At 45.2% G+C, this 19338-nt stretch overlaps 1 protein-coding gene across 1 annotated transcript in view; it reads left to right on the forward strand.

Annotated features, from left to right (window-relative positions):
• CCBE1 (collagen and calcium binding EGF domains 1) overlaps window positions 1-19338 on the forward strand; it is a 420878-nt gene that overhangs the window by 737 nt on the left and 400803 nt on the right. The window contains exon 2 of the mRNA XM_063959304.1: window positions 1215-1295. Coding sequence (XP_063815374.1) covers window positions 1215-1295 — 81 coding nt within the window. The remainder of the gene's footprint in view (window positions 1-1214; window positions 1296-19338) is intronic.

Below are 19338 nucleotides of genomic sequence, written 5' to 3' on the forward strand. Positions count from 1 at the left end.
TTTAGGTCGACAGGTCAAAAGGTTGACATGAGTTTTTTATGTTTTCTTGGTGTCGTTTTCTTCGTACAGTGATCGGGAACCCCAATTAGTGCACCGTGTCCCCTCGCATGGCTCGCGCTTCGGGCAAGGTGCCTCGCTTCGCTTGGCACAGATTACCGTTCCAATCGTAGTCCACGTGGATCGTTAAGTATGAAAAGGTTCAAAAATAATAAAAAAATTGTGAAAAACTCATGTTGACCTTTTGACCTGTCAACGTAGAACATGTCGACCTGGAGACCCCGTCGACCTAGTTACTGTCGACCAATAGTGGTCGACCTAGATAGTGTCGACCTGGTTACTGTCAACCTAGAGATCGGATCCCGATTGAATTATGGGAACATTTTTCATTTCTAGGGTTAAACTATAGGAAACTGAACTCATAGGGTTAAACTATTGGACAACTGTTATGTACAGTATGTGGTTAAACTATGGAATTACTAATTTACAGGGTTAAACTATGGGAACATTTGAACTTATAGGCGAGACTATGGGTAAACTTTAACCTGTATGGTGAAAATATAGGACAATTGTAATTTATGGGGATAAACTATGGCTAAACTTTGACTTGTAGGGTGAAAATATGGGACAACTGTAATTTAAGGGGTTAAACTATGGCTAAACTTTGACCTGTAGGGTGAAAATATGGGGCATCTGTCATTTAAGGGGTTAAACTATGGGTAAACTTTAACCTGTAGGGTGAAAATATGGGACAACTGTAATTTATGGGATTAAAAGATTAAAAGATTTGGAAACACTAATGTATAGGTGTATACTGTATGGAACATTTTAATTTGCAGGGTTAAACTATGGAACAACTGTAATAGGGTTAAATAATTGGACAACTGTAATGTGTGGGGTTAAACTGTGGAAAAACTAATTTATAGGGATCAACTTTTGGAAAACTTTGACTTACAGAGTTAAACTACTGTATAGGAGAACTTTATAGTATATAGTGCAGTCATATACGTGTTTGTACATTTCTGTAGCAGTAGCAACTAGCAAGTGAAGACAGGCTCATTGTGTGACAGGTAAAATAAGATGTGTGCTTTGTATGACAAAGTACCCTGATCTACCCGCACTATGTGTATTCCTGTAGCTAGAACAACGCTATACAATCTCCCATATTGACAAATCAAAAGTCTAAAATGATTGTTTCTCTTGTCGTTGTCCTACAGGGAGCTGTGTTCCGAGAATAAAATCACCACCACCAAGTACCCCTGTCTGAAGACGTCCGGAGAGCTGACTACGTGCTTCAGGTGAGTGTTTTGGTTGGTTTGACTCGTCTGATGATAGACTGTTTATTAGCAGAAGTGTGGTGCTGTGATGTACAAGATAACCAGCGTATCGGGCTGCACCAGGGGAGGAAAGTGCTTCACACGCTCCACATCTTCCCCACTTCAGCTCCTGGCACCCGCACTGGGAATTGTGGCATGTGTGTCATTGATTTCACTTACGCTTTAGGTGCAACTGCGAAAAGAAAGGTCATTAGGCACACTGGAAGCAAATGTGAAAGAACTGAGGGGCATCTCCATAGTCTGCCGCCTGTTTGTTTTTAACCGATTATCATTATTCATTGGTTGTACAGTAGCAGCAACAATTTCAGCTTCATTTTATGTATTACAATTACATCTGTGTATTCACAAAAGTGAATTTAAATGTGTTCATTGCGTTATATGTCACAGCTTTCTGTAACCTCGACGATGGTATAAAGACAGCATCAGTCTGTAGCGTAATGTATCATACACATAACAAGTCAATCATTTTTGTTCATGAATTACGAGATAAAGTTATGTTTATCCTACTAGAAATGAAGAGGCGGCTCATTACAAATTGCGTCTCCTTTAATAGTTAGATATATGTGTTTTATATTGCGTTATGATTGCTGCTCATATGCAAAATAGTGATCTATCTATCTATATCTCTCTGTCTATCTATCTATCTATCTATCTATCTATCTATCTATCTATCTATCTATTGATCTATCTATTTATCTCTATCTGTCTGTCTATTGATCTCTCTATCTGCTATCTATCTATCTATCTATCTATCTATCTATCTATCTATCTATCTATCTCTCTATTGATCTATCTATCTCTCTATTAATCTATCTATTTATCTTTATCTGTCTGTCTATTGATCTCTCTATCTATCTGCTATCTATCTATCTATCTATCTATCTATCTATCTGTAGCTATCTATCTGTATCTATCTATCTATCTATCTATCTATCTATCTATCTATCTATCTCTCTGTATCTATCTATCTATCTGCTATCGCTCTCTCTTTCTCTATATCTATCTATCAATCTATCTCTCTATTGATCTATCTATCTATCTATCTATCTATCTATCTGCTATCTATCTATCTATCTATCTATCTATCTATCTATCTATCTATCTATCTATCTATCTGTCTGTCTGTCTGTCTATCTGCTATCTATCTATCTATCTATCTATCTGTCTGTCTGTCTGTCTGTCTGTCTGTCTGTCTGTCTATCTATCTATCTATCTATCTATCTATCTATCTGTCTGTCTGTCTGTCTATCTGCTATCTATCTATCTATCTATCTATCTGTCTGTCTGTCTGTCTGTCTGTCTATCTATCTATCTATCTATCTATCGATCAATCTATTGGTCGGTCGGTCTGTCTGTCTGTCTGTCTGTCTGTCTATCTATCTCTCTATCTATCTGTTATCTATCTATCTTACTGTCTGTCTGTCTGTCTATCTATCTGTCGGTCTGCCTGTCTATCTATCTATCTGTCTGTCTGTCTATCTATCTATCTATCTATCTATCTATCTGTTATCTATCTATCTATTGATCTATCTTTCTGCTATCTATCTATCTATCTATCTATCTATCTATCTATCTATCTATCTATCTATCTATCTATCTATCTGTCTGTCTGTCTGTCTATCGGTCTATCTATCTGTCGGTCTGTCTGTCTGTCTGTCTGTCTGTCTATCTATCTATCGATCTATCTATCGATCAATCTATCGGTCGGTCGGTCTGTCTGTCTGTCTGTCTATCTCTCTATCTATCTGTTATCTATCTATCTTACTGTCTGTCTGTCTGTCTATCTATCTGTCGGTCTGCCTGTCTATCTATCTGTCTGTCTGTCTGTCTATCTATCTATCTATCTATCTGTTATCTATCTATCTATCTATCTATCTATTGATCTATCTTTCTGCTATCTAACTATCTATCTATCTATCTATCTATCTATCTATCTATCTATCTATCTATCTGTCTGTCTGTCTGTCTGTCTGTCTGTCTATCGGTCTATCTATCTGTCGGTCTGTCTGTCTGTCTGTCTGTCTGTCTATCTATCTATCTATCTATCTATCTTTCTGTTTATCTATCTATCTATCGATCGATCTATCCTTCTCTCTCTTTCTCTGTCTCTCTCTATTTTTTTAAGCACAAAAACAGAAACTAAATGAGCACGAGAACTATTTTCTGCCCTTGTCCATGAATGTTACATGTGTGTTTTGTTCACATAAATCATTGTAAAGAGTGATATGGTGATCTATCTATCTATCTATCTATCTATCTATCTATCTATCTATCTATCTATCTATCCTTCTCTCTCGTTCTCTGTCTCTCTCTATTTTTTTAAGCACAAAAACAGACACTAAATGAGCACGAGAACTATTTTCTGCCCTTGTACATGAATGTTACATGTGTGTTTTGTTCACATCAGTCATTGTAAAGCGTGATCTGGTTTATTGTGCTTTGCTGAGTGTTGCACCACAGTGTATTAATGTTTTACTGATGTGGTGGCTGCATCCGAGATCAGACACTTTCTAGTAAACGCACTAGTGCAGACATTGCACGTGGGAGTAGTATCAGTTAGTATACAGAACACTATGCATATACAGTATATACTATTACTGCAGATCATCTGTTTATTATTGGTGATTGCTGTGCTTGCATATACCATGAGCTTTTATAAGGAGCATGTCTACTCTCTGTGTTGTTTTTATTAGGTATTGTCAGAAAACCAGAAAGGAAAAAAATAAAATTAAAATAAAAACGCGTTATAATCTGACACTTATATAGAATAAGAATTAGATTAATGTTCGCTTTGTGCTCATCTTTGCAGTATGTGTGGAGAGGAGATTGCTTGTGTAGAGTTACCAGACTCCCATACACTAGGGTTCCCCTAGATGTGGTGTCTGATACGTGATATGCACTTATATTATATTAGCTATAGCTGTTCATCCGTGGACTGTCAGTGACGTTAGATAACTCTAAGGTGAATCAGGGACATTACTTATATGATGGCGTGTTTTTGTTATCTGCAGTTTTTTTTTTTTTTTGCAGTATTCATAAAAATACAGCTTGTTCGTTAAAGACGATCAAGTAATAGAGATTTATTTTTTTACAATGCCAGATATTAAGATGAATCAGTCTTCAGCGCTGTCATTGGCTCCTTGGGAGTTGATAGGCTGTAGTCTCTGTTTAATATGGATCGGCGGTTTAAGAATTTATAGGCCTGTGTTCAAGTCTTTTGCGTTTCCTCTTTGCCTGGAAATATGGCGCCTGCGCAGAAGATAGCAGAGCCTCTGGCAGTGTTCCAGAAAATGTTCTATCTTCAGCACATTTGTGGCAATGGCTGGTCTGAGTCATCTTACTGCCCCAAGGAAGGAAGGGGGCCACATATATGTTGCTGGGTGTCACGGTTGTGGGTCCAGGGTAGCAGGCTCAAGCTCCCCTTCGCTCATGTGCCCGCTCTGGCGTATTTATAACCCCTGGTGTATATATAATGGGTGCGGTGTGTGTCCAGGGGCGTTGCAGCAGCAGCTCTACAGAAATCACTGGGGAAATGGCGCAGCGGGCATTTTCCTGGTGTTTTGCACATGCGCAGTAGGAAAATCACTGGGAAAATGGCTGCCAGGCCATTTTTCCAGAGACCGGCACATGCGCACTGGGATAGCGCTAGGGTCACCCAGAGTCAAGAGTGCTGCCGGCTAAAGAGGAGGGGCCCCAGAAGGAGACTGCACACCGGCTAGAGAGGAGGGGCCCCAGAAGGAGACTGCACACCGGCCTCCTCCCCTCTGAAGACGCCCCTTGTGGGCCCGTATGTATTGTACACCCTGTATCCATTGTAAATACGACACTGTTAACAGGACTGAGGCTATGTGTGTGGTGTGGTAGCACAGTGGTTAGCATAGTTGTCTTACAAGGTTTTGTTTCTAATACTCCTTCAACTAGATAGATATTCTTTGAGGATTTAAAAGCAACGCAGGTCATTTACATATGGGAAAAGTCCGCTATGCAGTGTGAAAGCATCTTGGGACCCGCAGCGCACCTTGAATTTACTTTGCAATATGTAGGTGTTTGCGGAGAAGAACCGTTTGCAAAGTCAGACTGGTCCTTGGCAGTGAAGCAGTTAAACTCCATAGTCAGAGACTTTCCCATTCATTTCAATGCAGCCATTCATCTCCATGGAGTTTTAAGTCCACCTGTTGAAACAACATTGATAAATTCAATGGTCCCACTCATTTCAGTTTTGATGATTTCCAGACTGATTTATTGTACTGCGTGGACCTGTGATGCATTCTCCGGTTGTACAATTTCAGTTATTGCAGAATATCAGTTTTCTGTATCTTGATATGTTCTGCATGTAGAAGAGAACTTACAGTTTGCGTCTTCTCTAAATGCTTATATACTCTGTTGGTTGTTTGATGACCTCTTTTTGGCCAAATGTCTATTATTTTATTTATTTTTATTTGCGTAGTATTTTAGATTTACCAGAGGTGAATGACTAGTAAGTGTCGCTAAAAGTCCAGGTAGTCAAATAAGAGCATTCAATTAGAAACGTTATTTAACTGTGGAAAAGTATCCGATGTTAAATTAGAATACTTTAAAATAACATTCAAGATTTTACTGATGGTGTAATTTGCTGCAACATGCGCCCGGTGTACATTGTATTGTTCGTTAACATGTGTGAAATATGCTGTGTAATGCGTTTGGACACCAATGACATACATTACCGTTCTTCAGGGTTTTTATTTTCTATTTGCAATAGATTTACTATGAATATAGCGCTGCCGGCCCGATCTTTAAATACAAATTGAATAACAGTCCTGTCTTGCCTCCAATGGAATATGTAGTCACAAAACGCATTGGGGTTCCATCTGTCTCATACATATGCAGGGCCGCCATCAAGGGACAGACGGACGGGACTTTAGTCCTGGGCCTGGACCGAAAGGGGCTCCAGGTGGCAGTAGCGTTGATCGGGACCACCGGCAGACAACTATGGACTGAGAGACAGGGTCGGCAGTGGCAGTATTTGAATTCATTCAGTGCCGGCCACTACCCAATCCTAGCTCACGATTCGACAGCCAATCAGAGTTGCACAGATATCAGGCGTTTCTCTACGGACCCTAAGTGGGTGATTCTGGGTGGCGACTAGGCGGTAACAATGTGCGGAGAGCTGATTTGTAGGTGTGTCATGGGGTGTCATGAGTTGTGCAGTCTCTAGATTGAGACGGTTCTCTCGTACCCAGCATAGGGTGGGTGTAAGAGCCGATGACCGCTGCGCTAGGGAATGGAATATTGGGGGGGCAGTGCGTCCACAAACATGTAAGACTCAGAGTATGGGCGCATAGTCGCTCTAAATTACTATTGGCAACGGCTGTCCGGAGTTGCTGCCGCATTACAGCCGCACAGGGCTAGATTATATGGATGGAGAACTGAGCGATTGCCTGGGAGCCTCCACACATTGGGGACCCCCACACTTCAGAGGACACTAAAATTTTACTTTTCGCCCACCAAGGAAAACGCTGTGTCTGGCGCAAACCCAACAGATCCCATCACCACAAGAACACCATCCCCACAGTGAAACGTGGTGGCAGCATCATGGCGTGGGGATGTTTTTCAGCAGCAGGGATTGGGAAACTGTTTCGAGTCGAGGGAAAGACGGATGGTGCTAAATACAGGGATATTCTTGAGCAAAACCTGTTTCAGTCTGCCTGTGATTTGAGACTGGGACGGAGGTTCACCTTCCAGCAGGACAATGACCCGAAGCATACTGCTAAAGCAACACTCGAGTGGTTTAAGGGGAAACATTTAAACGTGTTGGGATGGCCTAGTCAAAGCCCAGATCTCAATCCAATTGAGAATCTGTGGTCAGACTTGGAGATTGCTGTTCACAAGCGGAAACCATCCAACATGAAGGAGCTGGAGCAGTTTTGCCTTGAGGAATGGGCAAAAATCCCAGTGGCAAGATGTGGCAAGCTCAGAGACTTATGCAAAGCGACTTGCAGCTGTAATTGCCGCAAAAGGTGGCTCTACAAAGTACTGACTTTAGGGGGGTGAATAGTTCTGCACGCTGAAGGTTTCTGTTATTTTGTCCTATTTGTTGTTTGCTTCACAATAAGGCATGTTCTGAGAATGAAATGATGCAAACCTTCAAACAATCCATTTTACTTCCAGGTTGTGAGGCAACAAAACATGAATAATGCAAAGTGAATACTTTAGCAATGCACTGCATATGTATGTATGTATGTATGTATGTATATATATATATATATATATATATTTATATAGAGTGACCACTATGCCACTTCCGCTTATTATCTATATAAAGATTCCACTGCCATTGAATTGTCTGCAGTTTATGTGAGTGTAAGCCCGGTGCACCACAATGCCCAGCAAACCCTACAAACGCTCCTGGCGGCAATCAGGGTTTCCGCATAACCTGCACCTGTATGTGACTTATCATCGTTCCTCCACCCTAAACACTGTATTGGACCCTATGGAGTCTCAGCTTTCCATCTTTACCCGGGTGATATGTAGATGACCACACAACAGTCAGAAGATGTAACAGTGGAACCATCTGTAGCTTGGGAGATACTAAGCAGTGATAAAAGCCCCAGAAGTGAGCCGGTGGAGAAGTTGCCCATGGCAACCAATGAGCTTTGACGTAACATTTATAATTTGCATATTATAAAAGTAAACAGAGCAGCTGATTGGTTGCCATGGGCAACTTCTCCACTGGCTCACTTCTCCACTTTTATCACTGCTTAGTACATCTGGTGTGTTACAGGGGTAAGTGCTGTTCAGTCAGCTCCTGAGACACATTCCTCTCATTACACGGAAGCCTGCTGTACAATACTTTGTTTGGAAACTAGAAGTGCTGTAGTAAAGATAATATCTGTGTCTGACCTGGACATGTCAGTATAACATTATGTGCAGATTGATCATGGTATCTCTATAGAAATATACATTTATAACCAGGGTGACGAGTCTGGTATGCTTCCAGCGCTGCCTTTATCTTTCTTTCAAGTATACTAGCGGCCTGAGTGATAACCTTCCTGGGACGTATTTGAAAGAAATCGCTTTCTACCACGGAGAACTTTCATCACACGGAAATAGACTGTTTGCTTGGAGATAGGACTGTTTCCTAAGCTGCATTCAGTCACTGGTAATGATAAGGAATACAAGTTACATTGTAAACCATGAGAGTAAGAATTTGTTCACAGTAACTGGTAAGAGTCATTGTTTGCAACCCGGGGGTCAGTGGGGCGTTGTCCTGCATTGCACTACCTGACCTGGTGCATTGGCTAACTCTGGCTGAGGAAGTCCTTGAAACAGGTCAAGGACTGATGTCTTTAGGATATCTCCACCCAGTAGGTAAAGTACAAAGTTCTACTTACAGTGCCTCCAGTCTCGTTCGCAGGGGTGGATTGTGGGGGCCTCTTGGAATAAATTTGTGGGGGCTCCTATCAGTGAAATTGTCAAAGACTATAGATTGTGAGCTTGCGAGCAGGGCCCTCCAACCTCTATGTCTGTTGTTTTTGCCTAGTTTTGTTCTATTACTGTTGTTCTAATTGTAAAGCGCAACGGAATATCCTGCGCTATATAAGAAACTGTTAATAAATAAATAAATAAATAAATAAATAGTAATAAATAAAGTGATATGTTGGCAAGGTTACTAAACTAAACAGTGTAATGTGTAAAGACTTCCAGTGCCACAAAATCACTGAACACACTGTAGTGGCCCATTTCATTTTATAACACAGTGCCCCAGTCCACATCATTTCACACAGTGCAGCCAGTTCACATTATGCCCAGTGCCCCCAGTCCACATTATGCTACACTGTAGTGCCCCCAGTCAACATTATACTACACTGTAGTCAGCGCCCCCAGTCTACATTATGCTACACTGTAGTGCCCCCAGTCCACATTATGCTACACTGTAGTGCCCCAGTTCACATTATGCCACACAATACCCCCAGTTCACATTATGCCCCGTGCCCCAGACCACATTATTCTACACTGTAGTGCCTCCAGTTCACATTATGCCACACAGTGCCCCCAGTTTACATTATCCCCTGTGCCCCGAGTCCACATTAGGCCACACAATGCCCCCAGTTCCCACAGTACACCTTATGCCCTGTGCCCCACACAACATTATGCTACACTGTAGGGCCCCCAGTTCACATTATGCCACACTTTAGTACCCCCAGTTCACATTATGCCACACTATACCCCCGGTTCACATTATGCCTCGTGCCCCAGACCACATTATGCTACACTGTAGTGCCCCCAGTTCACATTATGCCACACAGTGCCCCCAGTTTACATTATTCCCCTGTGCCACGAGTCCACATTAGGCCACACAATGCCCCCAGTTCCCACAGTACACCTTATGCCCTGTGCCCCAGACAACATTATGTTACACTGTAGTGCCCCAGTTCACATTATGCCACACAGTGCCCCAGTTTACATTATCCCCTGTGCCCCGAGTCCACATTAGGCCACACAATGCCCCCAGTTCCCACAGTACACCTTATGCCCTGTGCCCCACACCACATTATGCTACACTGTAGGGCCCCCAGTTCACATTATGCCACACTTTAGTACCCCCAGTTCACATTATGCCACACTATACCCCCAGTTCACATTATGCCCCGTGCCCCAGACCACATTATGCTACACTGTAGTGCCCCCAGTTCACATTATGCCACACAGTGCCCCCAGTTCCCCCAGTTTACATTATTCCCCTGTGCCCCTAGTCAACATTATGCTACACAATGTCCCCAGTTCCCACAGTACACATTATGCCCTGTGCCCCAGACCACATTATGTTACACTGTAGTGCCCCAGTTCACATTATGCTACACAGTGCCCCCAGTTTACATTATTCCCCTGTGCCCATAGTCCACATTATGCCACACAATGCCTCCAGTTCCCCCAGTTCACAGTATGACCTGTGCCACACACCACATTATACTACACTGTAGTGCCCCCAGTTCACATTATGCCACACCATGCCTCTAGTTGGATTCAGTATGATTTACCAGCGGCCGGGATGCCGGTCACCAATATACCGTCAGCGGGATCCCTATTGCTAGTATGCCGGAAGCAGGGCGAGCGCAAAGAGTCCCCTTGCGAGCTCACTGCGCTCACCACAGGTTCTATTCCCACTCTGTGGGTGTTGTGGACACCCATGAGTGGGAATACTCCTGTTGCGCTGGTATTCCGGCTGTCGGGATTCCGGCGTCAGTATCCTGAATGCTGGGATCCCGAAAGCCTGCAAATTAAACGTATACCCTCTAGTTACCCCGTTTACATTATTCTCCTGTGCCCCCAGTCCACATCATGCTACCGTGTAGTGCCCCCAGTCCACATCATGCTACCGTGTAGTGCCCCCAGTCCACATCATGCTACCGTGTAGTGCCCCCAGTCCACATTATTCTACCGTGTAGTGCCCCCAGTCCACATCATGCTATCGTGTAGTGCCCCCAGTCCACATCATGCTACCGTGTAGTGCCCCCAGTCCACATCATGCTACCGTGTAGTGCCCCCAGTCTACATGATGCTACCGTGTAGTGCCCCCAATGCTTCCCGACTGCTACTCCCCTCTCTGTGATGTTTTGGAAACTGCAGACTGCAGCATTATCTTTGAAGACGCGTCTTCCACACCGCTGCCATATAATAGATTCTACCTGGGATCTTCTTATTCCATTTCCTTGTCCTTCCCACCTGCTGCAACATCATTTATTGCAGCCTGCGCCCTGCCTCCCCTCGGGCCAGACCTGTGCTGGTGATGTGGCTATGTGTGGGGGGCCCTGGGCCAGGTGCCCTGTTGTTTCTGGCGCTGCTGATTTTTGGTGAGCCTTTTTTAAAACCACCAGCGTAGTCTCAACGGTATCCGGTCTCTAGGTCGACTACTATTGGTTGACAGTAACTAGATCGACAGGGTTCCTAGGTCGACAGGGTCTCTAGGTTGACATGTTCTAGGTGGACAGGTCAAAAGGTCGACATGAGTTTTTCACTTTTTTTTAAAACTTTTTTATACCTAACGATCCCTGTGGCCTACGATTGGGAATAGTAACCTGTGCCGAGCGCAGCAGTAGCGGAGTGCGGCACCTTGCCCGAAGCAGCGAGCCATGCGAGGGGACACGGTGCACTAATTGGGGTTCCCGGTCACTGTACGGAGAAAACGACACAAAACCCTCATAAAAAACTCATGTCGACCTGCAGACCCTCCATACCACACCCATCTCCTCTTAATACCATTTGCTTCCCATGCACTGGAATCTGGTAAATTATGGGGCTCATTCCGACCCGTTCGCTCGCTGCATTTTTACGCAGCAGAGCGAACGGGTCCCTGCTGCGCATGCGCCGGCGCCTTTGTGCGCCTGCGCATGCGGGACGGCCGACGGCCGTAGCAGGACAGCGATCGCCTCTGCCTGTTTGACAGGCAGAGGCGATCGCTGGGCGGGAGGGGGCGAAACGGCCGCGTTTGGCTGCCGTTTCGTAGGTGCGGTCCGGCCAACGCAGGCGTGGCCGGACTGAACGGGGGGCTGGCCGTAGCGGCTGCGTGACGTCACACGCAGCCGCTGCGGGCCAGGGAGCGAGGAGTAGCTCCCGGCCAGCACGCTAAAGCTGCGCTGGCCGGGAGTTACTCCTGAAGTGCAAAGGCATCGCCGCTGTGCGATGCCTTTGCACTTCTGTGAGGGGGGGCCGGACTGTCATGCGGGGCGGACTAGCCTGTGCTGGGCGCCCCCCCGCATGTCAGGGAAGAAGATCGTAGCTGTGCAAAATTTTGCACAGCTACGATCAACTCGGAATGACCCCCTATATTAGGAAAGAGGATTGTAAAGTGAAGCCTTTGGTGGAACCCACTAGATTAGGGCAATGTTGCATGGAAACTACAGTAAATAAAACTTTGTGTGTTATCCAATTTCAGTAATCGCCACCCAAAGCTAATATTTGTAGTTTGGGATGGAATTCTTGCCAATACTTCGTAATGTCACCAAGAGGAAGCCGGACAAGCAAGATCTTAATAGCTGCACACTAACACGTGAGCTGACATTCTATCTTAGGCGTAATGTACAGTATCCCAGGACGACACTTCCAAGAATTGTATTTATCAAACAACAAAGTTGAGTTTCTGAGTAAAGTTATATAATAAAAGTTACATTACTCTGCTCTGTCCAATTAAATCAATGAGAATGTTAAATTACCGTATCATTAATTTCCCCATTTCCTTTTAGTGTATATCAACTACAGGATACTATACAACGTCACCAAGCTCCTGCTAAGGCTACATTAGCTATAGACAACTAAATATGTGCATTCTCAGTGCCGTAGTTTTGCTCTCTTGGGGTAATTCAGACCTGATCGTAGCTGTGCTAAATTTATCACATCTATGATCAGCTTCCCGGACATGCGGGGGGACGCCCAGCACAGGGCTAGCCCGCCCCGCATGTCATTGCCCTACCCCGTCGTACAAGTACAAAAGTATCGCACAGCGGCGATGCTTTTGTACTGTAGGAGTAGCTCCCGGCCAGCGCAACTCCTGCGCGCTGGCAGGGAGCTACTCGTCGCAGCCGGGGTCGCAGCGGCTGCGTGTGATGTCATGCAGCCACCATGGCCTGCCCCCCAATGGTCCGGGCACGCTTGCGTTGCCCAGGCCGCGCTCCCTAAACGGCGGCCAAACGCCGCCCACCGACCGCCTCTGCCTGTCAATCAGGCAGAGGCGATCGCAGGGCTGAGACAGCCGTCAGCTGTCTGCCATGCGCCGGCACACTGCGACGCCAGCGCATGCGCACTTCAGACCTGATCGCTGCTGTGTGAACACGCGCAGTATCGATCAGGTCTGAATCAGCCCCTCTGTCCCATAATCCTTTTATCTATCTCAAAGAGCTTCTGTTAATCTTATTTATTTTTATATACTCCGTAAGATTATTCCCATTAGCAACGTTCTGTTGGAAACACGCGGGGGTAAATTTACTAAGGTGTGAGTTTTTTTAGAACTGGCGATGTTGCCTATAGCAACCAATCAGATTCTATCTATTATCTTCTAGAAGCAGCTTGATAAATGTTAAGTAGAATCTGATTGGTTGCTATGGGCAACATCACTAGTTCTAAAAAACTCCCACCTTAGTAAATGGTATCCGGACTCCAGGTCGACAGCACAAAGGTCGACATACCTTAGGTCGACACCAATTGATCGACACACCTTATGTCGACATGGACAAAAGGTCGACATGGACAAAAGGTCGACAGGAACAAGGTCGACATGGAAAAAGGTCGACATGAGATTTTCACGATTTGTTTCTTTTTTTGAACCTTTTCATACTTAACGATCCACGTGGACTGCGATTGGAACGGTAAAGTGTGCCGAGCGAAGCGGTAGCGGAGCGAAGGCACCATGCCCGAAGCATGGCGAGCGAAGCGAGCCATGCGAGGGGACGCGGTGCACTAATTGGGGTTCCCGGTCACTCTACAAAGAAAACGACACCAAATAAACATAAAAAACTCATGTCGACCTTTTTCCATGCTGACCTTGTTCCTGTCGACCTTTTGGCCATGTCGACATTTTGCCCATGTTGACCTAAGGTGTGTCGACCAATTGGCGTCGACCTAAGGTGTGTCGACCCATTGTGCTGTCGACCCTCAGTCCCAGACCCAGTGAAGAGAGATAAAGTACCAACCAAACCAGCTCCTGTTATTTTTCAAATGCAGCCTGTAACTTGGCAGTTAGGAGCTGATTGGCTGGTACTTTGTGTTCACTTTATCTCTCTCTAAGGCTCAGTACATCTCCCCGAAATCTCCGTCCACTGTATCTCTCTCCAAGGCTCAGTACATAGACCCCTACAGACTGGCACAAACACCATGGGGTACATTTACTAAGGGTCCCTCTTCAAGGTTTAGTACATCTGGCCCAAAGTACCAGCCAACCAACTCCGTACTGTCATTTTTCAAAGACAGCCTGTAACGGGTGTGGATCATAGGGTCGACCACACTTAGGTCGACTGTGTCTAGATCGACCACTATTGGTCCACAGTAAGTAGGTCGACAGGGTTTCTAAGTCGGCATGGTCTGTAGGTCGACTTGTACAAGGTTGACAGGACAAAAGGTCGACATGAGTTTTTTAAAATTTGTTGTTGTCGTTTTCTCCGTAGAGTGACCGGTAACCCCAATTAGTGCACCGTGTCCCCTCGCTTCGCTCGCCATGCTTCGGGCAAGGTGCCTCCCTCCGCTACTGCTGCGCTCGGCACAGGTTACCGTTCCCAGTTGTAGTCCACGTGGATCGTAAAGCATGAAAAAGTTCAAAAGTTTTTTTTAAAATGTGAAAATATCATGTCGACCTTTTGTCATGTCGACCTAAAACATGTCAACCTGTTCCTCCACAAATGACCCCTCCTTACGCCTGGTGTATATTAGACATATGTCAGGTATATGGCCGGTCTCTGGCCTCTCCGGTGGGCCGCCGCTGTGTGTAGCACGTCCGAGTATGGGTGTTCTCCTAACACTGCAGTCTGGGTGATGGATCACGTTACCTTCCTACCTCTATGTCTGTCTGTTTCCCCCCAAATTTGTTCTATTAATGTTGTTCAGATTGTAAAGCGCAACGGAATATACTGCTCTATATACCGTGGTGTGGTATACAAAGATCTACAGTGTCTTGGTAGTCATTGGGTCGACATCAAATGGTCGACATGCATTAGTTCGGCAGGGACAAAAGATTGACAGGTAAAAAGTAGACAGTGGGTAAGGGCAACAGGTACAAGTGGTCGACATGACAAATGTCGACACAGAAATGGGTGACACTGTTTTTTATTTTATTTTATTTTTCGGGTGTTATTTTGTATGTTTCAACATATGTCAACACAATCAGTGGAAACGTGGAGTCACTCCCTTACCCCTACGCTCGCCAACGGTTAATATTCCCAGCCGTAGTCCACGTTGATAGTAAATTAAGCAAAACTTGGGAAACATTAGAAAAAAAAAAAACTTGTGTCGACCATCTGTGTGTCAACCATTGTCACATTTTCGACCTTTTGAATCTGACAACCTTTTGCAACTGTCGGCCTAATACATGTCAACCATATGGTGTAGACTGTCGACCTTTCATTCGGATACCACGCTCCACCATGGGTAGCACGGGGTACTTTTTCCAAAATATTACATCTCAGCTGCATCATAGCCACATACATGGGGCCTAATTCAGAGTTGATCGCAGCAGCAAATTTGTTAGGAGTTGGGCAAAACCATGTGCACTGCAGGGGGGGCAGATGTAACATGTGCAGAGAGAGTTAGATTTGGGTGTGGTGTGTTCAAACTGAAATCTAAATTGCAGTGTAAAAATAAAGCAGCCAGTATTTACCCTGCACAGAAACAAAATAACCCACCCACATCTAACTCTCTCTGCACATGTTACATCTGCCCCACCTGCAGTGCACTTGGTTTTGCCCAACTGCTAACAAATTTGCTGCTGCGATCAACTCTGAATTACCCTCTAGGTCCTCATAAGGGCCCTCATTCCGAGTTGATCGGTCGCAAGGCGAATTTAGCAGAGTTACACACGCTAAGCCGCCGCCTACTGGGAGTGAATCTTAGCTTCTTAAAATTGCGACCGATGTATTCGCAATATTGCGATTACTAACTACTTAGCAGTTTCAGAGTAGCTTCAGACTTACTCTGCCTGTGCGATCAGTTCAGTGCTTGTCGTTCCTGGTTGACGTCACAAACACACCCAGCGTTCGCCCAGGCACTCCCACCGTTTCCCCGGCCACTCCTGCGTTTTTTCCGGAAACGGTAGCGTTTTCAGCCACACGCCCCTGAAACGCCGTGTTTCCGCCCAGTAACACCCATTTCCTGTCAATCACATTACGATCGCCGGAGCGAAGAAAAAGCCGTGAGTAAAATTACTTTCTTCATAGTAAAGTTACTTGGCGCAGTCGCAGTGCGAACATTGCGCATGCGTACTAAGCGGATTTTCACTGCGATGCGATGAAAAATACCGAGCGAACAACTCGGAATGAGGGCCAATGTCCGGGGATGCTAGGTTGCGACTTTTAGTATAACATACGTACAACATGAACGTGGCCAGAAAAATAGCTGTGGTCGCTTATATCGGAACCTTTGTGAAATAGATTTTCAACTTAACGCGTCCAGGGCCGTAACTAGGGGTGTGCTGGTGGCCTGGCTACCTAGGTGTGACATCATGTCGCTGAGTTAGGGGGTGGGGCCAGAACAGGACACTATTACGGGACTGGGCGTGACTACAGCAAAGGTGTATGGAGACACATCCGCATGTAACTGTAATCATTTTATTATCCTATTTTTTTTTTAAAGCAATGTTTAAATGTCATATTACTTCTCCTAAAATGTTCTAAATGTTTTGTAATTCCCCATTAAAAAAACAAAGAAAACAAAGGCTGTGATCAAAAATGTTTTGCATAGCCGAGAATTTGGCACAACTAATTACCAGCCTGCGAAAATTATAGACCAGTAATGTCAGCGGTACACTGTGTGTAGCTGGAACAATGTAATGCTAAAAATTTAATTAAGATGAGCAACATGTTGCTTATTGGCATGAGAATGTGTGGAGTTTGCATGTTCTTTCCATGTATTCTCTTGTTTCATCTCATACGTCAAAGACAAACTTGACTGGTGACAAAAATGACCCCTTGTGTGCAGGGCCGGATTGAGCATCTCGGCGGCCGCTATTAATAAACAGCTGATCCACAGGAGGGGGACTACCCACGTCGTAACTTCTACATTAATAGACATTATCAGGATATAATTGTAATTAATTATTATTGGATGTCAGAATGTAAACTTGCACGGTGTAATGTGGGTATAACAGACAGGTCATAGTAATGGGGACTATGAGCAGCTGTAAAGGACTGTTTGTATTTATGTTGCATTATGTGGTGTCGGCTAAGGGGCCCTACTCACTGGCCGACCCGCCGCCGAGCAGCTCCAATGGCGGATACGGCCAACGAGCGACCCGGCGGCGGGGGGGCAGTGACGACTCCCCCCGTCACGCGGCTGCATTGAAGTGCAGGCAAATATGGACGAGATCGTCCATATTGGCCTGCATGCACAGCCGACGGGAGACCAGCGATGAACGAGCGCGGGGACGCGCATCGTTCATCGCTGGAGCCTCCACACTGAAAGATATGAACGAGTTCTCGTTCATTTATGAACGAGATCGTTCATATCTTTCAGAAAATCGGCCAGTGTGTAGGACCCTTAAGACTGCATCTGCTAATTGAGGACTTTATTAACGAAGACCTGGTGTAGAATAAGCTTTCACTCCACCATGCCCTGATAGTCACAGATTGCAGTCACCCTGATAAGTCATACAGTGATTTATTATATGTTGTTTTAAGTGTTGTTTTGGCGTGTGGCGTACAAGGCTACTGCATTTAGCGTGTCGCCGACGCCGCTGATTACTAATCTCGCACTTTTCGGTAAAACAACCCGTCCTTCTCCTTCTCTGGAGACTTCAGAGTCAGGGGATAGCGCTTTGCTGTTCCAGAAGTGGCCGGAGGTGTTGCAATTAACCTCTGTGATCTGGAGTCTTATTTAAAGTCTCACAAATGACATTGTACATGAAATGCGATCCCGTACTGACATCTGATAAGAACCAACAGCATATTTGTGACTGTTTGCTTTGCGGATTGTTGAATTGATCAATTCCCCATAGCATATCATGCAGAGAGGTTCCCAAACTCAGTCAGCAAGGAGCACTAACAGGCCAGGTTTTAAGTATATCCATGGCTCAGCGTAGATGGTTAAATCATGTTGACTAAGGTACAAGTCACCTGTGGCCAAGCATGGATATACTTAAAACCTGGAGCATTAGTGCTCCTTGAGGAGTGCATTTGAGATCCACTACACTATAATATAATATAATATAATAAAATATAATAGGTGTTAGTATTATTTCATGTTTTGTTATTGTAGTTCAAGTATTCTGTTTGAGACTTACTACACTGATCACAGACAGAGATTTACATACCCTGTGACCATATCGTTAGCAGCACTGGTTACCAATTAACTAACATGCTGGTTACCAATTAATATGTTGCATCTGTTCTACTTGTATAGATGCATGACATTTTTGTGTGGTAAGCATAGCTTTAAGAAGAATTTTGGTTATTACCGTATATACTCGAGTATAAGCCGACCTTTTCAGCACTTTTTTTTGCGCTGAAAAAGCCCCTTCGACTTATACTCGAGTCAGTATTTAGGAGGGACACGGAGGGCACAGCGCGCGGCTCTCCTGTGTCCCTCCTGCGTCTCCGGCGGCAGCGGCGTGTGTGTGTTAAAGGAAGTGCACGAACCGGAGGGTAAGTAACTGGCACTGTGGGGCATAGCTGGCACTGTGGGGCATATCTGGCACATCTGGCACTGTGGGGCATATCTGGAAGCATGAGAGCATATCTGGTACTGTGGGGCATATCTGGCACATCTGGCATTGTGGGGCATATCTGGCAGCATGAGGGCATATCTGGCACATCTGGCACTGTGGGGCATATCTGGAAGCATGAGGGCATATCTGCCACTGTGGGGCATATCTGGCACATCTGGCATTGTGGGGGCATATCTGGCACATCTGGCATTGTGGGGCATATCTGGCAGCATGAGGGCATATCTGGCACTGTGGGGCATATCTGGCACATCTGGCATTGTGGGGCATATCTGGCAGCATGAGGGCATATCTGGCACTGTGGGGCATATCTGGCACATCTGGCATTGTGGGGCATATCTGGCAGCATGAGGGCATATCTGGCATTGTGGGGCATATCTGGCAGCATGAGGGCATATCTGGCACTGTGGGGCATATGTGGCAGCATGAGGGCATATCTGGCATATCTGGCACTGTGGGGCATATCTGGCAGCATGAGGGCATATCGGGCACATCTGGCACTGTGGGGGCATATCTGGCACTATGAGGGCTGTGTACGGCTAGAGCTGCATTTCCCACCGTAGGCTTATACTCGAGTCAATAAGTTTTCCCAGGTTTTTGTGGTAAAAT

The sequence above is a fragment of the Pseudophryne corroboree genome, chromosome 1 (assembly GCF_028390025.1).
Source record: "Pseudophryne corroboree isolate aPseCor3 chromosome 1, aPseCor3.hap2, whole genome shotgun sequence".
Taxonomy (NCBI): Eukaryota; Metazoa; Chordata; class Amphibia; order Anura; family Myobatrachidae; genus Pseudophryne; species Pseudophryne corroboree.